Source organism: Phoxinus phoxinus (assembly GCF_949152265.1).
Source record: "Phoxinus phoxinus genome assembly, chromosome: 20".
Lineage (NCBI taxonomy): Eukaryota > Metazoa > Chordata > Actinopteri > Cypriniformes > Leuciscidae > Phoxinus > Phoxinus phoxinus.
Genome location: NC_136895.1, coordinates 25,833,674 through 25,860,372, shown reverse-complemented (window position 1 = coordinate 25,860,372; position 26,699 = coordinate 25,833,674). Strand labels below are relative to the sequence as shown.

General features: G+C 37.6%; 3 protein-coding genes and 1 long non-coding RNA gene across 6 annotated transcripts in view; all 4 read left to right on the top strand.

Moving 5' to 3' along the window:
* Positions 1 to 26,699, top strand: part of LOC306987861 (uncharacterized protein) — a 434,965-nt gene that overhangs the window by 30,863 nt on the left and 377,403 nt on the right. The gene's annotated exons all lie outside the window — the stretch shown is intronic.
* LOC306988200 lies at positions 680 to 6,846 on the top strand. The gene is made up of 4 exons (XR_013795351.1): positions 680 to 880; positions 2,841 to 3,173; positions 3,486 to 3,586; positions 6,028 to 6,846. It is a non-coding gene; the product is annotated as an uncharacterized lncRNA (long non-coding RNA).
* LOC306987939 (uncharacterized protein) lies at positions 9,192 to 12,533 on the top strand. The gene is made up of 3 exons (XM_079592602.1): positions 9,192 to 9,321; positions 11,487 to 11,560; positions 11,840 to 12,533. The coding sequence occupies exon 3, from the start codon at positions 11,877 to 11,879 to the stop codon at positions 12,501 to 12,503; it is 627 nt and encodes a 208-aa protein (XP_079448728.1). The 5' UTR covers positions 9,192 to 9,321; positions 11,487 to 11,560; positions 11,840 to 11,876; the 3' UTR covers positions 12,504 to 12,533.
* Positions 13,638 to 19,133, top strand: LOC306987914 (uncharacterized protein). The gene is made up of 6 exons (XM_079592554.1): positions 13,638 to 14,528; positions 14,875 to 15,195; positions 16,663 to 16,965; positions 17,548 to 17,655; positions 17,733 to 17,794; positions 18,538 to 19,133. Exons 1-6 carry the CDS (start codon positions 14,480 to 14,482, stop codon positions 18,583 to 18,585), a joined length of 891 nt encoding a protein of 296 aa, XP_079448680.1. The 5' UTR covers positions 13,638 to 14,479; the 3' UTR covers positions 18,586 to 19,133.

The following is a 26,699-nucleotide window of genomic DNA, read 5'->3' as shown; positions in this document are numbered from 1 at the left end:
TTGTGTTCAGTTTTCTTTTGAGGCCAACAGTTCAGACTTTTATTTTCAGTCGTAGTTGGCACGACATGACTGACCCTCAAAGTTGAAATATAGGTGAAAAAGTTTTTCTTTTTCTTTTTCAAAATCTGTATGTGAATCAATGTCATGTCTTCAAGAAATACTTAACCTTTGAATTATTATTATTTCTAATTATTATTTTAGCATTGTATATTTTGATCAAAACACCACTTCAAAAAGCTAAATTTATGTTAAAATATAATAATTTTATTATTAACAATAATAAAAATAATAATGGATATTTCAATCTCAAGAGAGAAGTGCAGCAGAAAATGTTTTGCTTTGTGTGATTTTGTTTGGATTTACAATTTTGTGTGTGTGTGCCTAAAGCTTATAGCTACCATGCAGGATTGCATTTTTATTCACACACTGTCATAAAAACACTATTTGACCAACTAATCAAATAATATAGTCTACAAATAAAACTAAACACACACATTTCTTTAAAAAAAGAAAGAATAGATGAAAAGTAATCTTTTCCATTACCAGGCTGAAACAATCGCTATTGGTTGTTTGTTTCACCTACTTTGATCATGATTGGTTAATCTGACTGTCATCTACGTAACTGGCCAATGACAACTGTGCGCGCCTTTTTACTGTTCATGTTTGAAAATACGTCAGTTTGAGTTGATGACTGCGTGTGTGTGTGTGCTGCTAGTGCTACTGCTCGGCAAGATTACTCAGTCTTTACTTATGGCAGTTAAATTCTTATTTTGAACTAATTTGCGTTGTGACATGTAAACGGAGGAGAACAGAAGCTGATATGTGAACACAGAGGAAGGTCGGACTGGATGAGGTCCTGCAAACATATTGGCGATATCAGGTAAGAGAACATTTTTCAGTCTCTGTTACGTAAAGTTATGTTTCGTGTTCATGTCCTATATATCTACTATAATTTTAGAAAAACAGATCTATTAATAAATATGTCATGTTTAGGTATTCCATTAAAATAAGGTGAGAGTGCTATATAGTTAATGGTAGAATAATGCAGATAAACAAATCTTGTGTTAACACTAGAAGTCCCAGAGAGCAGCCATTTGGCTTTTCTACCTATAAAACCCGCAGGACAGCCGATGGGCTGGAAGGCTTTAGGCTAATATCCTTAATCAGCTGTGAACAGTTGCTTTTGTTATGCAAACAATGTGGGGCCATGCAGAGCCACTTCAAGGAAACTTGTGTTTTACTTTGCCATCTTAGAGAGAAATCAACACACTTGTTTTTTTTTTCCTTTGTTGCTGAGATTTATTGATAAAAACAGTACAAAATAAAATAAAAAAGAAACCAACCATTTGTACACATATTTACAAATAATATTAAAAAGTGAGTGAGTACATTCCAGCAATCACTCACAATCCTGGCACTGCCATGGTATCTCCCGTCTGCATTTACCACATGTGTATCTGTAGCAGTGAACACATCGCACAGTGGCATGATTGTTCTTGCATTGGTGTTTGACCTGACACATGGCTCTTTTTCCAGGGCTAGGTGTGGAGGGTTGTGTCCAAAGCAATTGTTCTTTTCTTGCCTTCTTCGCACACATATGTACACCACAGAATTCTTGAGGGCACTGAAGTAACAGGCTATGTGCAGTGAGATTTTATCCACCTCAGCACAAAAGGAATTACCTCTCATTTGAGAGCAAGCTGCATGCAATTAGATGTGCTAATTCATACCTGTTTACACCTGGGCAAGACCCTACATGCCAATGTGAGACATGGTCAATCAAGTTCTCTGCTTTTAGCAGCCCTCCCTCTCCCACACATACAAACATGCCACCAGCAACCATTCACACACACACCCCCAACCCCCCTGCAGATTGCTCAGGTAATGACCACATTTACACATGAATTGATGCTAATGATAGCCAAAAGACTGGCCAGTTAGCATCCACTTGGCTAAAAGAGGGGTAAAAAATCTGGGTCTTCTAGTGTTAATGGAGTTCATTAACTTCCCAGATGTTCTGTGTAAGTTACACACGAGAGTTTAATAAACGGATAACGGACGTAACGTACAACCTGCAGCTGTGTGTAACGTTACCATTGACTGTGAAGGTGTGCTTCATCAATCGCGATTAGCATGTGTTTAATATTGTAAGCCTCTGATGTCAATGTTGTCAGCTAGTTTAAAACTCAAACACAAGAAAACCCTAGTGAAGAACATATTTATGTACTTAATATTTACCCTGCAATTGTACTTTGGTATCCTAAATGATATACAAGAACAACACATTATGTACTTAATGCACTTTAGTTATCTGGAAGTGCTGAGGTTAAGTGTATTTGATTGTGGAACTATTGCAAACGTTAGGTACACTTTATTAATAGTGATGTATATGTATATATATATATATATATATATATATATATATATATATATATATAAAATTCAATTTTTTTTTTTTTTTCCAAAATGTTGTAATATAAAAAAAGTTACATTGTGCACTATAGAAATGCTCCAAATATAGTTTTATTATATATTAAATATAAGTCTTAGGTGATTGTGTCAATAAATATGTTAATGGATTTGAAGGATAATAAGTAGGCCTATGTTTTTGTATAGGTTTTTTATTTATTTATTATTTACTAGGGAAGGAGCATCCAAATAAGTAAAGTGACTGATAAAACAGTCATTTACACTCTGAAACACTAGAATCTACTGAAGATTTGAGAAATATTATTGGTCTAAATCTCTTTTTCTAGATAGCCATTTCGGAGTATTTTTACATCACCTCTTCAAAAACTGGTAACTGCTAATGATAAGAGATTTGTTTACTTCTATTCAAGCACTGGAAGAAGATTTTTTGGGGAGAACAGGCACCCAACAGAGGGACAAATCCACCACGATTACCGTATCAACTTCAGTCAATTTTAACCATTGCTTCTAAACCTTACATTTGGGATTAATATATTATATAGTAAAAGTATTAGTATCATCGTCAAAAGTCATTTCCTCTACCAGTGACAAATCTGAGTAACTTTTTATCCTTTTGTCTTTCTTCCTCTAAAGTGACAAAGAAAGGAGAACATGTCACCACCATCAGTCCTTTATTTAGTTCACTGAAGAACATCAAGGGAAAGACCCTGAGACGTGTCATAACAGGATAAATTTGGCTACAGGTAAAATTATTAGATTGTTTGATTTTGGTGTACCAATTTGCTTTTTTTAAGCTACAATTGTGTGATGTGACGTGACATGTAGCCAAGTATGGTGTCCCCATACTCGGAATTTGTGCTCTTCATTTCACCCATTCAAGTGCACACACAAACACACACACCCGGAGAAGTGGGCAGCCGTTTTTGCTGCGGCACCCAGGGAGCTATTTGTTCATGTTGTCTGAATGTTTTATAATGGCAAATGTTGGTACAATTTAAATACGTTTTGTTTAATATTGTTTAAAGGAATGGTAATGAAAATCTTTCTTTTTAAAGGACTTATCAGCCCACTACACCCCACCCAAGACTGAGCAAGGATCCAGATGAGTACTGGCAATTTGGTGGAGCATTGTTACTACACTGCACTGTCACTTCTGGTATGGCTTCATTAACCTTTTGTTATGTGTGAGGTGCTTTGATTTTACTTAATTTAATAAAATTTACAAAATTAGATTTTACATACTTTACTTAGAGTAGTTCACTTTAAAATTAAAATTACCCCATGATTTACTCACCCTCAAGCCATCCTAAGTGTATATGACTTTCTTCTTTCAGACAAATACAATCTGAGTTATATTAATAAACACCCTGACGCTTCCAAGCTTCATAATGGCAGTGGATTGCAACCATCAGTTTGAAGCTCAAAAAAGTGCAGCTATCCATCATAAACAAACTCCACGCGGCTCTGGGGGGTTAATAAAGGCCCTCTAAAGCAAAATCATGAGTTTGTGTAAGAAACATATCCATATTTAAAACTTTATAAAGTAAAATAACTAGCTTATGGCCATACGCAGTCTATTTGCGTATAAAGCACAACTTACGCAACTTGTGACGTCAGAAGTAGCGTAGTGCATAATGGCGTAGCGTAAATATCAGCAGTGCGTCGCATTACTCGCATAAGTTGCACTTTACCCTTTAAGTGCAATCCGTATGTTCGTTTGGCCGGAAGCTAGTTATTTTGCTTTATAAAGTTTTAAATTTGAATATTTTTCTTACACAAACACATGGCTTTGCTTCAGAAGGCCTTTATTAACCCCCCGGAGCCGCGTGGAGTTCTTATATAATGCATGGAAGCACTTTTTTGTGTTTCAATCTGATTGTTGCAATCCACTGCCATTATGAAGCTCGGAAGTGTCAGGGTGTTTATTAATATAACTCCGATCGTATTTGTCTGAAAGAAGAAAGTCATATACACCTAGGATGGCTTGAGGGTGAGTAAATCGTGGGCTAATTTTAATTTTAGAGTGAACTACTGCTTTAATACTATGTGTAGTTAGGATTCTGAAGTAGGCTAAGTGTAATGTTTGTCTACTTATCAGAAATATACAGAGCCACATATATTATCAGAGATTAGAGCTGCAATTGTTGAATGATTTTGATCTCAATTCAAATACTACGCAATATTTTCCTAAATGACAACGATTTGTCTTAAACCTTTGTCAAGTAAGATCACAGTGAACATTTATATCTGCGTTGATGCTGTCAGTAGCCACATTTACATAGACGTTTTTTGTTTCGGTCAGAATGAAATCATTCTGATTGATGAATCTGAACATTGCTTTTACATGAATGCTAAGTCATCGGGTTGATGTGCATTTATAAGTCACAAGCATCAAATCTGATTTAATCTTTTGATGTGCACGCACTGCACGAATACCGGTATGCAGTTTCATGTTGTTGTCACAAACTAACCATCCTCCATTGTTTTAAAAAGCAGACTTATATTTACCTATTTCAGGTCCTTATTAGGAGACAAGGAGCACACAAAGCTTTGCCGTGCTGCTTATATTAATCAAGCAGTTTTAAAAATGATGTCTAGATGCCCAAAACAAGGCATCTGCAGATGAGAGTCCGAAACAAGCACTTGTTGGACAACGTTGTCCTGCACCACTTCAGGGAAGATTGAGTGGGAAGATAATTTTAGATTGACACAAAAGTAATTTATTATATTCTTATATAATATTACAACAACATCAGCTCGTAATTCAAATGATCACAGAAGTACTGAGATAAAAGTTTATAGTTCATAATCAGATATAAACACTGTCTACAGTTACAATCAAAATAAATAAAAAAGTAAATCAACTTTTGCAAGACACTTAAAGATAAAGATTTCACATTGTTAACAAACAGGTGGTGACTGACGAGACTGGTAAACAAATGTATTTGTCATTTTTTAATCATTAAATAAATGGGAATAGGAGCAGGCTTCACTCAATGAATAAACTTTAAGAGTGCTGGCCTAAATACTTAGAATATATAGAACAGGAGAGAGGCTGCACTATGCATAAATAGTTTTATTTGCACAAACGCGTTTCGGCGCGTGCCTTCTTCAGTGTGCTAAAGAAGGCTGAAGGCGGCACACTGAAGAAGGCACGTGCCGAAACGCGTTTGTGCAAATAAAACTATTTGCATAGTGCGGCCTCTCTCCTGTTCTATATCATTTTTAATCATTCATTCTAGAGATTTGTTCAAAAACGCTGATTCATCCAGTAATGAAACAAGTATTTTAGTCATTAAATCATTAATTCAAACTTTTTTTTTTCCATTTAGATAAAACATTTTAAATTGACTGTAGAAATTAACATTTTGTCAGAACCTCTAGTAACTGACATGTTATGTTGTTAAGTTGTCTGTTCAGAATCGTGATCTCTGTCTGAAATGCTAAAATAATCGGGATTCTCATTTTAACTTAATTCTAACTTAAAGTTATTAAAACTGTGACACTTAAGTCGAGCCATCCTGGAAATGTAAGAATAGTTGTGACATGTGTAAGTAACATGATTTCTCTAAAATCATAATCAAATTTGTTTTGCAGAGGCTCTTAAGAAGACTGCACACAGATCAACTGACAAGAAACTGAGAGGGAACTCTCAAAATAGTTTGGGACAAGAGATGGAGGAGGACAGTGTCTAGAATGCGCAAATGACTGTCTGCAGTATAAGCTGTACTGATAAATGTATAGTTGCTGCTTCTTCTAACTGTCCCCAATTTATTTCCTGTTCAAATGTTCAAAGCTTTCAGTAAAGACTGGGTCAAATACAGGTTAAAAATATGTATTTTAACAATTAGGTATATAACTTTAAAGAGATACTCTTTAATCTGACAAAAATCTGCTTCTTTAAATATTGTCTCTGGAATTTCAGAATATAGCATAATATGATGGGTAATTTCAATAAAGTTTAAATTTGAAAAGATTTCAATCTCACTGTGTGCTCTAATGTTTTAAAACTTGTTTGTGTGGTGTTGCTACTCATTTAGATGGAACCCAGATGATCCCTAGTTGGGCCACATGCCTATGATTCCTAGTTGGGCCCCACCTAAAGCCCTGTGAAATCCTGCATAAAACCTAAATGAGTAAGTTGCTGGGGCCAACATGGAACCCGTGGACAAACCCACTTACAGCCCATATTTCAGCCCATGTAGTACCCACAAAAAAACTAAAGCTGGGACCAAGATGGGTCTTGTGCATGTAGCCCAGTTGGGGCCCACCTGTTTATAATTGCCATCCTACATGCAATCCATGTGGGCAATTAACATGGGGCCATAATGTAACCCGCGGACAATCCCATATAGAGCCCATTTTTCAGCCCATTTCAAACCCATATGGGCCCCACATACAAATGTCGTGGGGTTAAGCTGGGACCGAGATGGGTCTTGTGCATGTTGCCCACTTGGGTCCCACCTAGTACCGAGTGCAATCCTACATGAAATTCATCTGGGCAATTAACATGGGGCCATAATGTAACCCGCGGACAATCCCATATAGAGCCCATTTTTCAGCCCATTTCAAACCCACATGGGCCCCACATACAAATGTTGTGGGGTTAAGCTGGGACCGAGATGGGTCTTGTGCATGTTGCCCACTTGGGTCCCACCTAGTACCGAGTGCAATCCTACATGAAATTCATCTGGGCAATTAACATGGGGCCATAATGTAACCCGCGGACAATCCCAAATAGAGCCCATTTTTCTGCCCATATCAAACCCACATGGGCCCCACATACAAATGTCCGTTGGGTTAAGCTGGGACCGAGATGGGTCTTGTGCATGTTGCCCACTTGGGTCCCACCTAGTACCAAGTGCAATCCTACATGAAATTCATCTGGGCAATTAACATGGGGCCATAATGTAACCTGCGGACAATCCTACATGTGGCCCATTTTTTCAGCCCATTTCATACCCATATGGGCCCCACATACAAATGTTGGCTGGGTAGTGCCTCATGTTTATTCATCTGGCAGGTAGGCAGGCGGGAAAAATTGGCGCACAGACATTATCAAAATGGACGAAGTACAAGGTGGCGACGGAACACAGCAGGCTGCATTATCTGCATTTGATCGCGTTTTAAGCGCAGTTTCGCGTGTTCGACAAGAGTTGCAGCAGTCAGGAGGTGATGGCTGTCCGTAATAGGCTGTCAAGGAGATCACTGTATTTCTCCAAATCATCATGGCTTATTCTCTGCAACGAGTCGATCACCCTTAAATCATAAAGCGTGCAGTTCCCACGAATAAAATTTCTTTTAATAGATTAAATCTTTCTTCTGACTGCATTAATCACGGATAACGCTTCCATTTGTTCTCTGTTTAATGAAAGGGGCGCGGCACCGGATAAATGCGCGCCCTGAAACAAAAAAACAACATCAAAAGTGACCGCGCATGACTGCGTTTAACTCCAGCTTTGGATCATTTTGTTACGGATTATGAACAACCTAAGGTTGTACATGATTTGTTATATTCTGGGATTACCATGTTTGTAAAGTTGAAGCATTAAAAAAAACTACTAAGATAACTTTTTTAAACAGTTATTTCATTGTGTACACGTTTTCATTTGTGTAATTATTATTATTATTATCATTATTTTATCCAACAGCTCAACCATTTATACAGGCCTATCGAATGGTGCGTAAAACAAATACAATGAAAAAAACGAAATAACAAATCTCCATAGCGAATTCCAAGTGATTAAGTGCTGAGGCCATTACATTTCCAACCCATTCCAAGGTATCAGCCAGTAGTGGGCACTCGTGCAACACAAGCAATGACACATCCGAGAGAACAAAATGGAAGGAAGTTAAGTCATTAAAAGAACCTTTATACGGTCTATGGAAAGAACACAGGTTATATACCAGAAATATATGTTTTTCAATTAAAAACATGGTTGAAGATGTTGGCTCCTATCCCTCAGTCGTCGTCATAACAGTAGCCTATATGAATGCAATTTGTTATATCTAACCACGCCTAACAGGGCTTTTATTTTGAAAAGTATGAAATGGGTGCAATCTGTTTTGCATCTAATGAATACAAGTTTTTACTAGTAATAATTGCATTAAAGAGCTCTCCAATTGTAATTGTTACTAGTAAGAATTGAATTGTAGAGCTCTCTAATTCAGTTTTTACTAGTAATAATTACAATCTAATTAAATTACAGAGCTCTGCAATTGCATTATTACTAGTAACAATTCAATTAGAGAGCTCTCTAATGCAGTTATTACTAGTAAAAACTGATTTAGAGAGCTCTCTAATTAAATTCTTACTAGTAATAATGCAATTGCAGAGCTCTGTAATTTAATTAAAGAGCTCTCTAATGCAATTATTACCAGTAATAATTTAATTGTAGAGCTCTGAATTGTAATTTTTACTAGTAATAATTGAATTATAGAGCTCTCTAATTGTAATTGCTACTAGTAAGAATTGAATTGTAGAGCTCTCTAATTGAATTCTTACTAGTAAGTATGCAATTGCAGAGCTCTATAATTCAATTACAGAGCTCTGCAATTACATTATTATTAGTAGGAATTGAATTGTAGAGCTCTCTAATTGTAATTTTTACTAGTAATAATTGAATTTGAGAGATCTCTAATTTTAATTGTTACTAGTAAGAATTGAATTGGAGAGCTCTACAATTGAATTCTTACTAGTAAAAATGCAATTACGACGAGTAATGCTGGGTACAATTTAAGCTAAAACGGCTTGCCATACCGGATGGCTTACTGCTTCCAGACAGATTCTCGAGTGCAGTCCGATGGATACTCTTCTATCCCAGGAGGCCACGCGAGAGGATACGTCATTATCAAACATCACGGAGATCAGCGACGCGCGGGGTTTCAAATGTGAGTAAACACGGTTCCTTAAAATTGCATGTGTTAAACTACTATAGAGTAAACGTTTTAACTGTTGAAGGCGTAAAGACGTTACACAGTATAGTATAGTTGTGATTTTGCTGTAAAAACACGTTTTATTATGTATAGCTCTAGCTGACAGGGGAGCTCCAGTAAGGACACGTAAGTTACGTCTCTAACGTGGATTTACATAAACCATAAACATCTTAATGACGCTTATTTTAAACGTCTATTTACATCTGACAGGAACATCTTTTATAAGTATTGCAGAAGAGCACATCACAACATGATACATCTGAGTGGTATGTGTGCTATTATGTAGAACAAATCTATAAATGAACTAAACATAAGTTATCTATTTTATTTGTCCATTAGTAGGCTACTGTTGATAAATCGAGGAACATGCATGTTGGATGAAAAGTTAAAACATCCTCAACATGTAAATGTAGTGTTGAGCTCATAAACAGTGTTGGTCAAGTTACTTGGAAATAGTAATTAGTTACTGATTACTGATTACTTCTCCAAGAAAGTATCCAGTTACTTTACTGATTACTTATTTTCAAAAGTAATTAGTTACTTTACTACTTACTTTACTAGTTACTTTACTTCAAAAACATGATGCACGACCTGAAAATGCTATAAAAGCAGACCTTTCAGCCTAATTATATTCTTTCTGCATATTCCATCATCTAAAATTTAATCAAATTAAACATTCTCTTTTTTAAAACTTGTTTAATTAGTTTCAATATTTTAACTTTATGCACATTGCATCAACCAAAAATTTAATTAAATGCAACAGTCTCAGACTTGAAGAAAAATGTTGAACATTTAACCAATTTCTGCAGAGTCCACCATATTTTAACGAAATACACAAAGTCCTTCTTCTGTTAACTTATATTTCTGCATATTCCAGCATATAAAATGCAAATATTTTTTTGTAAAATCCTCTATTCGATTAGATTCAAATAAAATACAGCAATAAACTAATTAAAATGAAAGTCTATCATGACTGTATTCCAAATTATTAACATTTACGTCTTTTAACATTAAAGAGCAGATTCGTTTTTTTTTTTTGTAAATCGTCAGACATGTTTTTACCATTTCATGGAGTTTTCCTTTGTAGAAAGCCTTTCTTTAAAGTGAATTTCGTTTTGTATAAATTGTATCTTAATTTTAATAAATATTGCATCAACCAATTGCATGTATTTAATAAATAAAAAGCAAATATAGCAGACAATATAATAACCGTGCATTGAGGCGGTAGCGCGCCGCGTTCACTTGCATTGCATTGTTAAAAGCCTTTCTTTAAAGTGAATTTCGTTTTGTATAAATTCAATTATTTTTGTATTTAATAAATGTTTCATCAACCATTTGCATGTATTTAACAAATACAAGGCAAATATAGCAGACAATAACCGTGACATGGAGGAGCCGGTGTTGTGCCGAATTTCGACCCCCTGCCAAATTATTACCCCCCTCGTTGAAGTCAGTGATTGCCTAATCCTAACCCCACCCCTAATCCCAACCCCTCCCCCACAACCAATCCTAAACCTACCAATGCTAGGGGGGTAATAATTTGGCGGGGGTCAAAATTCGGCACAACACCGGCTCAAATTAAGCCACGACTCACGAGACAGTCCACTCACGACCAATTCGTACGAATTTATACGAGTGATTAAAAGGTGGCTAATTCGTACGAATTTGTACGACCTCACTCGTACGAATTTGTACGATTTGTCTAAACCCACGTGACGGTTGGGTTTAGGGGCGGGGTCAGGGGTAGGTCATTCGTATGAATTCATACGATTTTGGCAAATCGTAAAATATGTAGGCTACGTTTTAGCAAAAAACGTACAAATTCGTACGAGTGAGGTCGTATGAATTGGTACGAATTAGCCACCTCGTAAAATTCGTACGAATTGCCGTGAGATCGGGTTGGACAGTCTAACGAAACAACATCACAGTAACGCAGTAACGCTGCCTCCTTACGGGAAAGTAACAGTAATCTAATTACTGTTTTTGCAATTGTAATCCCTTACTTTACTCGTTACTTGAAAAAAGTAATGGGATTACAGTAACGCGTTACTTCTAACGCGTTACTGCCCATCACTGCTCATAAATCACAGATGAAACGTGAATCTTGTCTGATGTTACAGGGACAGAAGAACAGATTTGTGTGTATCCGGTGGAGAGAGGCTCATGAAGCTGAATGCTGCATCAAAGGCTTTGAGTGAGTATACTACAGAAATGAATAACAACAACTATTTAAATATTAAGTTGTAGTTTATTTTAATTATTGTAATTTCAAACAGAGCTATTACAGCACTTTTCTGATTCTTGATTTCTGTGCATTTGCTGCTCAGCTGTTGTGGTGGAGCAGGACCTGCAAGGAAAGATGATGGCGGCATTTGTGGAAAAAAGCGTTCTTGTCTTCTAAATAATACTGAAATCAAATGACATTGTGCTGTTAAAATTACTGCTTTTGTGTTATATTTGTGCATTTTTGTAGGTTCTGAAATGTCAGCAGACTGGTGTGAGCACTGAGGATGAGGAGCACAGAGCTGAAGATCGTGCCATGGACGAGTCCCTCCATCTCTCCACCGGCCCTTACGAGTCCCTCCATCACTCCACCGGCCCTTATGAGTCCCTCCATCTCTCCACCGGCCCTTATGAGTCCCTCCATCTCTCCACCGGCCCTTACGAGACCCTCCATCTCTCCACCGGCCCTTATGAGTCCCTCCATCTCTCCACCGGCCCTTACGAGTCCCTCCATCACTCCACCGGCCCTTATGAGTCCCTCCATCTCTCCACCGGCCCTTATGAGTCCCTCCATCTCTCCACCGGCCCTTACGAGACCCTCCATCTCTCCACCGGCCCTTATGAGTCCCTCCATCTCTCCACCGGCCCTTACGAGTCCCTCCATCACTCCACCGGCCCTTATGAGTCCCTCCATCTCTCCACCGGCCCTTACGAGTCCCTCCATCACTCCACCGGCCCTTATGAGTCCCTCCATCACTCCACCGGCCCTTATGAGTCCCTCCATCACTCCACCGGCCCTTATTGCCTCAGATTGTGAAGCACAACACATCACGCAACAACTTCCGGCACAGCTCACCTCTGGCGGTCCGCTGGTTCATCAGAATAAAGCCGCAGAAGGGGAACCGCTGTGTTGAGATGGCAGTAGATGTGGTTCAGCGCCTGTAGTCTACATACATGATTGTAGTTTGAATAAAGCTTTGTTTCATGTGTTGACTTGTATATGCATTTGTTTATTGTGTGATGGTGACTTTCATTCATTCATTTACTCATTTATTAATATTTATCATTGTTTTCAGTAAATAAAATATCATTATTTAATTAATTAATGCTTTAATTAATAGTTTGAATGAAAATGTAGATATGTTCACAATATATAGACATCTAGAGTGTATGCATGCATAGCTATGTCATTTGACATACATTACATTTTGTTTGTTTTATTGAATTATATCATTTTCAGTAAAAAGTAATATAATTAAGTATTGGTCAGTATTTGTCGTTATTATTGTATGGTTTGGGGTGGGATAGCAATGCAATTCATTCTGGGGTAATATTGTTTTTTAATATTAATGATACGTATAAAATCAACAGTTTTCTCCAAAGGCTAATCTTCACACAGCTGCCCAACATCTCCTTTGTGTTTGTGCAGACATTACAGACGCTGAGGAAAACCGTTCTGTAGGGCTGTCGAGTTACTGTTGTTATGAGGTGTATATATATATATCATGGGTTTGCATACATAATATGAGATTTTATACAGAGGAAAAAGGTTGAATATCTTAATATATATTTTAAAAAATTCATTTTTTGTTATTTATAGGTCTGAGGGATGAAACGACAGAAAAAGAGGAAAACAGCAGTAAGCCACTTTTGCTTGTGGATGAAAATGTTTGGGTATAAAATAAAGAAATTAACAACATATTCAAGAGATGACAAGTTTGGGATTTCGTAATAAGAATAAATAATATCATTAAGGATAAAACGGTGGGTCACATAAGTAGGGTTTAATATAAGAACTACCCTAAATTTATTCACAAAATAAATGGGCAGCAGTTTCTTTAAAAAGACCATAAAATGAGCAAGTTTAAACAATATCAAGATATTTACAGATAGATGAATTAAACGTGTCGTTCAAATCTTTTAAGTTGTTGCACTTGTGATAACGCGTCGTAGGTCACATGATAACGTCAACATGGCAGATGTCCGGTTCGCATTCATACTTAACGAGATTTGGCTATAAAGTACCTACTCTTTTAGCGCTCTAACTACTTATTGAAATTAAGTACCTACTCATTGAGTATGCGGTTTCGAACGCAGCCGGACACTTTTCTAACCGGCATGCATCTCGCGCTGATCACCGGTGATCGGTTCTGCGCAGATTTTGCTCATCTCAAACAAGCCTATTGACTCATGTAGTCACAACACTAAGTTAACCTAACATTTTACACATTTAAGTGAGTTGAACAATCAAATTAATATGTGACCATTTTTTTAACAAAATATATTGAATAGGCAGCAAAAATCCTTATTTTCAGTGTATTAGTTTAGCTCAATCTTTAAAGTTTTTCAATGATGCATGATGGGTAAAAATCAGTTTGACCTCTGAACTGTGACTTTGACTATTGTTGTTTTTACAAACAGGATGCTTGTCCATCCAGATAAAACCATGTTTCTACAGAAATCAGACCACAGCAAGTTTCAGTTTGACTCAGAAGATAAGCTGCTAATGTCACACCTCAGTATAACTGCCAGCGTGAGATGGCAAACAGTTTTATCTTTTCAGTTGTTTTCCATATACACAGAATTGATATAATTGATATGCATAATTCAATTGAATTATAAAACCATTTTAAGGTCATTAAGCTCTACCCATACAATTCAAGACGATTCACACAATAGGCTATAGCCTAAGACAACTACATTATGATAATTTTCACTATTATGAGTTCAATAATCAATAAGAGCCAGAAGAGTATTTTAATGTAACTACAGGATGACGTGCGTTCAGAATGTGTGATCTAGGAGGGTTACACTCTGTTGTGGGAGGATTCACACCAGCTTGAGTGTTTCCAGCAGATTTAGTCTTACATCAGACAGTGAACTGAAGAAAATGTTTCACGTCCTTGTTTTGTTCTGTTTGTGCTGGTGCCATCCGATCGGTAAGTTATAAAAATAGTGTTATTGCTTTATATTTCAGAACAGAGATTGCGTGTGATCTGATTAGCAGTCAATCCCTGCCACACAATTTTAAAATTGTGATTTGCAGGCCTTTAAAACATGTTTTTAAATATTAAGTCAGGAAATAATTTAACTATCTATAAACTCATTGCATGACTTGTTAGTGGACATATTAAGCAAACTCTAAAAATCATTAAAAGTTACTCCTGCAGTAATCATGAGCAGCACCATTAGTAAAATTTGTCAAAAAGAAATTAACGTGTACAACTACAGCTGACTTGAGGCTTTGTGAACACAAATCTTAATCTGTTATTGTTTGTTTATCAGGTGTGTTTAGTGAATCAGTGTCAGTGATGGAGGGAGATTCTGTTACTCTTAACTCTGATCTTACTAAAATACATGAAGATGACGACATACTGTGGAAATTTGGATCTAAAAAGTCTCTTATAGCTAAAATCAGCATTGGTAACAAAATCTTCACCACATTTAATGATGTTCCTGATGGGAGATTCAGAGACAGACTAAAACTGGATCATGAAACTGGATCTCTGACCATCACAAACACCACAACTGAACATACTGGAGTTTATAAACTAGAGATAAATGGAGCAAAACTGACGTCAAAAACATTCAGTGTTTCTGTCTATGGTGAGTAGAAAAATCCTGTCTCGTCCTTCGTAGTTAAACTTCGTTCACAAGTTCAACCTACAGGATTTTTAGCATTGTGTTGTGTACCACCAATAAAATAATTTATACTCATCCCTCATTTGGCGGTTATGGTGAGACACTTATAATGAATGGATTATAATTGGGAACTTCAGAAGCACTTCAGAGTTTTTACAGTCATTTTAGTGTTTTCTGGTGCTGTGTCATTAGCAAAGAAGTTGCATTTTAAGGTTTACAGACGGCCATTCAGCGAATCACTCTAACCATATTTTTGCTTTTCTGGTGGGCAAATGGAAATACATTTTTGTTGCAATCAACATTGGACTGATCTTAACATGAAAGTAGCCTAGAATATTCCTTAAAATATTTGTACACTGAAATGTTTAATAATTTTTTAGTTAGAAATACGCTATATTGCCAAAAGTTTTGTGAGGTCTGCCTTTACATGCACATTAACTTTAATGGCATCCTATTCTTAATCCGTAGGGTTTAATATGGAGTTGGCCCACCCTTTGCAGCTATAACAGCTTCAACTCTTCTGGGAAGGCTTTCCACAAGGTTTAGGAGTGTGTTTTGGGGAATTTTTGACCATTCTTATAGAAGTGCATTTGTGAGGTCAGGCACTGATATTGCACAAGAAGGCCTGGCTTGCAGTCTCCGCTTTAACCCATTGCCCAACCCCTGAAAAACAACCTCACACCACACTCCCCCTTCAACAAACTTTACACTTGGCACAATGCTGTCAGGCAAGTACCGTTCTCCTGGCAACTGCCAAACTCAGACTCGTTTATCAGATCGTCAGATAGAGAAGCGTGATTCGTCACTCCACTTCACCCGTGTCCACTGCTCTAGAGTCCAGTGGCAGCTGCTTTACCCCACTGCATCCAACACTTTACATTGCACTTGGTGATATAAGCTTTGGATGAAGCTGCTCGGCCATATAAACCCATTCCATGAAGCTCTACGCACTGTTCTTCAGCTAATCTGAAGGCCACACAAAGTTTAGAGGTCTGTAGCTGTTGACTCTGCAGTAAGATGGCGACTTATGCGCACTGTCAGTCTCAGCATGCGTAGACCACGCTGTTGTTCACAATTGTTTCCGCTTTGTTATAATACCACTAACAGTTGGCCGTGGAATATTTAATAGTGAGGAAATTTCACGAATGGACTCATTGCACAGGTTGCAATCTATCCCAGTACCACGCTTGAATTCAATGAGCTCCTGAGAGCGACCCATTCTTTCACAAATGTTTGTAGAAGCATCTGCATGCCTAGGTGAATGATTTTATACAGCTGTGGCCGTGGAAGTGATTGGAACACCTAACTTCAATGTTTTGAAGGGGTGTTCCAATAGTTTTGGCAATATAGTGTACATTCAGATCATCAACACACTACACTCAAGATGTTTAGATTTATCATATTTGTTTATTATTCTGTCATGTTTTCCAGCTCCTCTTGTCACTCCTAACATTACCAGAGATTGTTCTTCTTCTTCTTCATCATCATCATCACCATCGTCAAATTGTTCACTGGTGTGTTCATCAGTGTTGAAAGTGTGTGATGCGACTCTCTCCTGGTACGCAGGAATCAGTGTATTGTCCAGCATCAGTGTGTGTGATCTCAGCATCAGTCTCTCTCTACCTCTGGAGGTGGAATATCAGGATAAAAACACCTACAGCTGTGTGCTGAACAATCCCATCAGCAACCAGACCACACATCTGGACATCCACACACTCTGTCACACATGTGCAGGTATGATGGTGGTGATATTGATGTTGATTAATAAGCTGATCTATCAAGTTACAGTGCTGATGAATTTGATCCATGTGTGCAATTTGTAAAACATAAATATAACCCATTATAATCAGTGAAGCTGTCTACATTGGATGTAGCACGACAAGAAATTCCTGACAGTAAACTGATGTCATCTTCTATTTCTGATGTGTGACGTGACAACTGTCACATCTGATGTAGACACAGTGTAATACAAAGGTTGCCAGTCCGAATGAAAAAATCTGACTGGAGACCAATTTCCCTAACCTCTTGCAATGGTAAAATACTCCATATGTCAACCCATGAAGTACTTTTCAGTGATACACTGGACATTATGTAGAATATAATGTAATTGTGGCTTATGCAGAATATCACAAGCTATTAGGAAGACACATTCCCCTTTAAAGTTGGAGTTTTACTCTGTCTCTTTTGTCCACCTTCTGTCCTGATTTATTCGAGGGGAGGGTCTATGAAAATCACCTGTAAACTTCTAACATAGTGTTTGTTGTAGATCAGACTGACAGATTCACTCACACTAATGGCTCATTATGTCTGTTACAGATCAAGGCCTACCGTTATTGTACATAGTGTTGATCTCTGCTGCTGGATCTCTGATGATTGTAGTTATAGTCGTGATCTTCTGCGTCTGCCAGAAATGTAGAAAAACAGGTCAGAAGAGCAATCAATTATTCTGTATAAATATCTAATATTGAAACTGTCGTTTTAACATATCTGTGATTATGCAGTCCAGACCCAAGAGAAAGACAGAACTGATTCAGCATTGAGTAAACCAACAGCCCAACAAAAGGTAAGAAGTTGTTGCAGTTTTCAATTAACGTGTGAGTGTGAAGCTCAACTTCCATAGGAATGAACTGACAATGCTCACTCTGCTTCACGCACCATAAAACCATAACATTTTCAATGGATTATATGTTGTGGTCTTGCTCTGTCAGTCTCGTGTCTACACCGATGTATCGTTTGACTGAACTAGATCACTCCTCGTATAATCGATGGAGTTGCATCATGACGCGTCTTTAAAATCACATGTTGTAGGCCTGGAATCTGGATTGTTATTTTTAAATAGCCTAACCCGTACAAAATCAGGTTTTATACCATTCAATTTTCATTGGCGAGAAAAGTAGGTCACAGATGTTGCTCATGTCACCTCTGCTGAAGTGTGTCCTCGAGTTGCAGCTGCAGTTGCTCTGTGGTTTATCATTATCTGAGGGGAGATGCAGCTTTAGCAGACGTTGGTTTCTTTGTAGACGTTCTGCAACAAGTGTCTCTGCTGTTGTGTGAAAGACAGTCATTTTCAGCACAGGCTGTCATGCCAATCCTGCAGAACTTAATCTGTTTGAAGATTTACGGTTTGAAAAGTCATGATTGATGTCATTTCCTCTTGCTGCTCCATGTTAGCATCTGATCTGAAGTAGTTTTTCAAAACAAAATGGTCAGTATTTGTATATTAAGCTTCATACAGAGAAACACAAGTTTGTGTTCTTATTGCCTGTCGCATCAGCAAGTTCCTGACTGAGTTGTGTTTCCTTTCAGAAATCGAAGACGGAGTCAGTGTATGAAAATCTCCCAAAAAAACGATGATCAAATACTGTATCTAGTTGAACTTTTGTTAGAGCTCATTCGGGACAATTGCTCACATTTTGGGTTTTATTTACATTTATTCTTGTACAGGATGTCTATATTTGTTTCTGCACAAATGTTGTTATTGTATTGTTTAAAATGTTGTTGCTCTGTAGTTGAATAGCATCCAGAAACTCAACTAAAAGATTATATTTTAGTCTTATCATATGTAAATGTATCTAACTTTAATTATTAAACATTGGTCCACACATGTCTGGTTTACTATCTTTGTTGGGGACTCTTCATAAATGTGATATTTTTTTATACTGTACAAACTGTATATTCTCTCTCCTTGCACTAACTCTACCCCTAAACCTACCTTTCACAGACAAACAATGCTGGCAAATATAACAAGTCCATCACATCATCGGAAGTCTCAGAACAGTGCTCTTTTTATACCGATAGGGGGCGCTATAACATATTGTCATACTGTTCAGTTCTCATAGAGGAGCTGCTGAAGGACTTATAATAAGACACATTACCTGATCATTGCACTTCCTCCTATCACCTGTTTGAATAATTATACAGTTAAGCATAGATTATCAGCTGTTGAATGCTTGATTCTGATTGGTTAGTGCAAGTAGGCCTATTTCACGGCCACTCCGCGATAATTTTTTCTAATAGCCTAATTCAACGGCCCATCATCAATTATTCCTTATGTGTAGGCCTAATGCTTTCTATTCTGTCCTGCACGAGTAGGCTCTGCGGTGATTGAAACTTGAAAGCATCATGGATGGATGGGGTATTCTTCTCCACTGTAGGCTACATTGTGAGTTGCTACGTGAATATATAAAAATAAATAAAATAAATGATATTAAATGTACAGGATATCCTTCAGCTCTGCTGAACAAATCAAAATGATTATATCTAATCTATTTAGCGCTCTGAATCTCAGTGCAGCGTGCAGCGCTCGTCAATGTTAACATGTTTAGCCAATCAAATCGAAGGAGGCGGGGTTTACTTCCAGTCGTAAATGGGACGCCTGAAGCTTTCGCCTGCACACCCACTGAATCTATGCAGGGTTGAGACTGGTTCGGAAACCTCATGGGAAAACCAGGTTGCTGCTGGAAGAGGTGTTAGTGAGGCCAGCAGGGGGTGCTGTTCATCCTGCGGTCTGAAAGTGAAAGTGAAAGTGACGTGTAGCCAAGAATGGTGTCCCATACTCGGAGTTTGTGCTGCATTTCACTAATCCAGGTGCGCACACACACAGTGAACTCGATGTAGTTCTTGGAAAGTGGATTGTGTTAAATAAAATATCTCCTTTTGGAGTGGACTATAGCTTTGTAACCTTGCAGATACATTTTACAACATTACACACTAACTAAAGTTGAAAAAGTTAAAAAGTATAATAGGACCCCTTTAGCAGAGATTAGCTCTGATTTTTTTTTATCATTTGAAGTCACCTTTATGGGGGGATCAGTGTTTGCTTTAGTTGGGCTCTTGACTTTTTAACATATTTTTTTTCTCTGGCTGCTGTAAATAATCTGTTGTTGGTGGTTATATTTCGATGTAATCATCATGTGGTGGTCTGAATCACTGATCTCATTCACAGCCATATCTCGGATTTTATCAGCAAATTAATCTCAACAATGGTGACAATCAATCAAATATACAGATTGATTCTCAATACCACAAACCAAGCTATTAAAAAGCCACACAAAAAAAACCAATACCAAAATTAAATGCACATAAAGAAAACGGTATAAGACATTTTAGCTGCATAATTTCTTCATGTTGCAATGCATGCTGGGAGACAGTTTTGTAATATGCTGATACTTAGCATGCATTGCAGAATGAAGCTTTTCATTATATTGTAACCATTGCTGAGGATTAAATGCTGATTGTTGATGTGTGTGTTTGTGTGTGTGTGTGTTTGTGTGTGTGTGTGTGTGTGTGTGTGTGTGTGTGTGTGTGTGTGTGTGTGTGTGTGTGTGTGTGTGTGTGTGTGTGTGTGTGTGTGTGAATAATGCTGGAGTTTTTGGCTAATAATTTTTGTGACCACTAGAGGGCTACAACAAACAGTGTTGGAAAGCTTTGAGTAATGAATCCTTTCACAATACACAAAGCTTTGTTTAACCATCTCACGATGCCAACTCACACAACCCTCCAGTTATTTCAACATAAAATTTACATGTTTAAACTTAAAAGATTTTGGGCCCTGTCATTCGGCGCAATGCAGCTCCATGACAAGTGTTTTTTGCTAGTTTCAGCCCGACGCAGTTTTCATTTTCACGTTCTGCATCACGTTGTTTAAATAGCAAATGTATTTGTGCCCATTTGTGCGCCCATGTGTGTGCTGGTCTGAAAACCAGGTGTGTTCAGGCGCACTGTTGGCGCATTTCTATTTTGAAGCAACTGAAATAGACTGCGCCATTGACCGACTGAAGCCTGGTCTAAAGTCAATGGAGCAATTTTTTTTTGTTATTTAAAGACCGCATTAATAGGCATACACATACAGGGATGCGCAACAGCACATAAACATGCCAGATATTAAAAAATAAAAGGATTAGAATGTAAAATATTAATATTGTGTACATATAAAGATATGGTGGTTGTCCCGTAGATGGTCTGCTTGAGCTTTCACCTCGCGCACGAGCAGATCTGTTTCCTCTCTGAAGACGCCTTCAGTCTTTCCACTGTCAAATTCCACCATGTAAATAGCGAATCCGCCATGGCGCGAGCACAACTGGCATTTAAGGGGAATGGGAGATGAGACTCTGACTCTAAGCAATTATAGACCGATCTCAAATCTTCCTTTCATTGGCAAGATCATTGAAAAAGTTGTTTTCAATCAGCTGAACAAATTCTTAAGCTCGAATGGATACTTTGACAATTTTCAATCTGGTTTCCGATCGCATCACAGCACAGAGACAGCGCTCATAAAGATAATTAACGATATTCGCTTAAATACTGATACAGGCAAATTATCAGTGTTGGTACTTCTCGACCTCAGTGCTGCATTTGACACTGTTGATCACAACATACTTCTTGACAGGCTGGAAAAATGGGTGGGTCTTTCTGGGATAGTCCTAAAATGGTTCAGGTCATACTTAGAAGCGAGAGGTTATTATGTGAGTATAGGAGACCATAAGTCTGAGTGGACATCCATGACATGCGGAGTTCCTCAAGGCTCAATTCTTGTGCCACTCCTATTCAACCTGTACATGCTTCCAATGAGCCAAATAATGAGAAAGAACCAAATCTCTTACCACAGCTATGCAGACGACACACAGATCTACTTAGCCCTGTCGCCAAACGATTACAACCCCATTGACTCCCTGTTCCAATGCATTGATGAAGTAAACAGCTGGATGTGCCAAAACTTTCTTCAGTTAAACAAAGACAAAACTGAAGTCATTGCGTTTGGAAACAAAGATGAAGTTCTCAAGGTGAACGCATACCTTCACTCTAGAGGTCAAACAACTAAAAATCAAGTCAGGAATCTTGGTGTGTCTCTAGAGTCAGACCTTAGCTTCAGTAGTTATGTCAAAGCAATAACTAAATCGGCATATTATCATCTGAAAAATATTGCAAGAATTAGATGCTTTGTTTCCAGTCAAGACTTAGAGAAAATTGTGCATGCTTTCATCACCAGCAGGGTGGATTATTGTAATGGACTCCTCACTGGCCTTCCCAAAAAGACCATAAGACAGTTGCAGCTCGTACAGAACGCTGCCGCCAGGATCCTGAGCAGAACCAGAAAATATGAACATATCACACCAGTCCTCAGGTCTTTACACTGGCTCCCAGTCACATTTAGGATTGATTTTAAAGTATTATTACTGGTATATAAATCATTTAATGGCCTAGGACCTCAATACATTGCAGATATGCTCACTGAATATAAACTCAACAGATCACTCAGATCATTAGGATCACATCAACTAGAAATACCAAGGGTTCACTCAAAGCAAGGAGAGTCCGCTTTTAGCCATTATGCCAGCCGCAGCTGGAACCAGCTTCCAGAAGAGATCAGGTGTGCTCCTACAGTAGCCACATTCAAATCCAGACTCAAAACACTTCTGTTTAACATTGCATTTACTGAATGAGCACTGTGCCACTGTTCGTCCGACTGTTTGCACTGTATTTTATTTTATTTTTATTTTTTTTTTACTTTAAACTGTTTTAATTATTCTTATTTCTTTTGATTATTTTAATTTCTTCTATGTAAAGCACTTTGAATTACCATTGTGTATGAAATGTGCTATATAAATAAACTTGCCTTGCCTTGCCTTGCCTTGATTGGTTTATTGCACGTTATGCCCAAAACACACCCATTACTCATTAAGAAAATAGGAAAAATCCTTTTAGACCACGCGCCGGGTGTGCCGACCATTTTTCCCTTTGTTAAACTAGCAAAAGTGGATTCGGACACGCACTAAGGGCATGCGCTTATATCCTTAAAATAGGGCCCTTATAGTCCATCCTCAACTTCATGCTGTACTGTTCACCACAACCCCTGCAAAACCAATATAAGAGATGATTAAATACTAACACATCAATCCCTATATTAATCTTGAGAAAAATTAAACGTATTCTCCTGATGCAGTCTGATGCAAAGCATGCCGGGATACACATTTATATAACCATAAATAAACATTTGATTTGGTTAATGTCACTGTTTGAGTTGTGAAACGTTCCTTTACCCGGGATTAGAAGTGGGGTATAGAACGAGACCCAGGGATATGCATTGTATATGCACCCCATAGAACCTTTTACGGGTTTCCATCATGGGATCATTTTATGGATTTGGTTTTAATTTAAATAAAAAAACAACATAAATGACAGTCATTCTGTGAATGGCAGAGATTATGATCAGGGTTTCTGCCTCTGCGTCAAACGCAGTTTCAGATCTCGCTCTTTTGTTACCGTAAAGCAGGACAGGAAGAAGCCCCTCACAAGATCCGTAGAGACACAAAAGATCAAACCACGTTTGCATTCTGAAGAGAATCGACTGCAGCAGGTTTCAGTTTGACTCTGGTAATGTGGCGTGCATGTGTGTGTGTGTGTGTGTGTGTGTGTGTGTGTGTGTGTGTGTGTGTGTGTGTGTGTGTGTGTCTGTGTGTGTGTGTGTGTGTGTGTGTGTGTGTGTGTGTGTGTGTGTGTGAATCATAGGAGGGTCAAATTGTGTCTTGGGAGGGTTCACTCACTGTTCTGTGCTTTTGACAGAAAGTCTTATTAGATCAGACACTCAACAATCACATAAAATGTTTCACATGTTTGTTTTGTTCTGTTTGTGCTGGTGGAGGCTGTTTGGTAAGATTAAAATGCTTTTTACGTCTTCATTACTTTACATTAAAAAGTAAGAAAACTGCTGCTATTGTTATTTAAAAATATATATGTTTTATTTAGTATTTTCATCTACTGTGTTCAAATTTATAACTGCCTAATTTTCAAGGATTACAAAAGCAAACTCTCTGGAATTTTCTATCAAATCATTACGTCTGCAGTAATCATGAACGAGACTGAAATTCATTAGTCAAAAAGTATGGAAACCCTGAATGGGATTCAGTTTCATCTCCCATATAAAACAATATTTAAAATATCCAGCAGAATTAAACTTTAAAGTAATTATCATCTAACTTAAACTTAAACACCATTACAATAAAAGTATTACTATTCACATTAAAACGTTACGAACTGATTTCAGTCTTTCTAACCCACCTTAATCTGTGCCAAAACCTCTTCATGTTCTCTAGGTGTGTGTGGTGCTGATGAAGTGAAGTCCATGTCAGTGACGGAAGGAGATTCTGTCACTCTTAACCCTGATCTTACTGAGGAACAAGACGACATACTGTGGTATTTTGGAGCTGAAGAGTATATTATTGCTGAAATCAGTAGAAGTGCTGGAATCTTCTCCACATATGATGATGTTCTTGATGGGAGATTCAGAGACAGACTGAAGCTGGACGATCAAACTGGATCTCTGACCATCACACACACATCAACTGAACATACTGGAGTTTATCAACATTATCATCAACTGTCATCAAAAACATTCAGTGTTTCTGTATATGGTGAGTGGAGATAATCCGTCCAAACAGGTCCAGCACAACTTAAGCTCATTTGAGGGCATGATAAACTTGTTTGGCATAATGTTGATTGCCACAGAAATTAATTTTAACTAAATAGGTTACAATGAGGCCGATATTATGAACCAGAAATATGAAGCTTATCATTTTTTTTTTTTTTTAACAACAACACTTACATTAATTATTTTGTTAAAGAGGACATATTGTGTCTTTTTCAAAGTCTTGATCTATGGTTATCATGTCTGAATGTTCAAAAAACACATTATCTTTACCATATTTGTCATTGTTGCAACTCCTCCCAGTCTAGCACTGTTTAGTTCTTGTCTCTATGAAGCCACTCCTTCTGAACATAGACATGTATAGAAAGGCTAGATAGCTTACCGGCGCTGAGAGCCAATGGGACCCAAAGACGTCACACGGCGGCCATCTTAGGAAAGGACCGCTCGTCCAGTTATAACATTAAAGTCTATTGTGCATGTAGTGCTGATATAACTATATTTTGCTCAATTTTCAACCGATTTTCAAACGGCTTGGTGTGTCATAAACGTCAGGGATGCGGCTATTTAACTGCATACTTGTGAAAAATTATAGCCACAGAGTTTATTAAGAAAATAGTATATTAAGTAGACTAGACAGGTAAAGTACTAGGTATTCAGCAAGTTACGAGCATTTTAGTTGGCGTATGTCACTCACCTTCCGTCCACAGCAGCAGGGAGCAGCAGCGCAGTCTCCTGACCTAAGATGGCCGCCAAGTGACGACACAGCTGACTCCGCCTTGAGCCAACTAGCCTTTCTATACATGTCTATGCTTCTGAAAAGCACACTGTGCTCTGATTGGTTGGCTGGATCAGTGTGTTCTGATTGGTCAACCTCTTCGAGTGTGTGGGAAATGTCCCGCCCCTTACCATAACCATCAGTTTTACCACATCATAACTAACTCAACCAGGCCCCGTCCAGTTATTCTGTATATGTCTGTATATAAATGAGGAATATTGTGACGTGTGTGTTCACAGAAGAAAACTCAAGAATTCGATGGAGGTGTTTCAGGGAGTTCAGAAACAGTAATTGCTGATATAGAGAATAACTCGCTTTGGAGGTTACTTTGTGCTTTTCACTTTTCAAACAGCATAATTACACACTAAAGAAAGTTGAACATGAAAAAAACATAATAGGTGTTCTTTAAAATGTGCATTAATTGAGCTGTAAAACAGTTTAAATGGTACTTTTTACAGTTGTTTAATACAATTTTTAATTCGATTTTTTACACTAAAATCATGTTAACACATTGTTTATGTCTTGTGGCTGTACTTTTGAAACAGTAAATATTTGACATTTAAGGATTAAGTGTTGTTGTAATCAATATTATGCCACAAATGCTGTTGATTGAGTGCAACCTTTAACTATTTACATATCTAAATGTTTAATCATGTTATAGTTTGAGATGACATTAGCACTCATTGACCGTCAACACTACACCGAAAATCATTTAGTTGCATAGATTTGTCCATATTTTTGCTCATTCTCTCATGTTTTCCAGCTCGTCTGCCTGTTCCTGTCATCATCAGTAACTCTTCACAATGCTCTTCATCTTCATCAAATTGTTCATTGGTGTGTTCATCAGTGTTGAAAGTGTGTGATCAAGAAAGCAAGTTTTACAGTTCAGTTTAAAAATATAGTCTAAATATTAATCAAATTATCGTTTACTTTATGTAGGTAATGCCATTTTGTTAATCCTAAATAGTTTGTGGTTTTTGCACTGATCTGCACAGATCTTTACTCATCTCACACACACACAAACTGATTCTGTATTTTCTTTTACTCTGCTAGGGACTTTTTGTGTGTGTGGGTGTGTGAAAAAGTGTAAAATTAAATCGTTAACATAAAAAAAATTGCAGCATTAAATATATTGAATTTTGTGCATTAATGCTTCAACTTTGACAGCCCTAAAAATAACACAGATCTATTTGTTGTTCAAGCAGTTCTTTGTGAAAATGAGACAACTTCTGCTGGTGTGTTACATCATCCAATATTCTACGAAAGAAA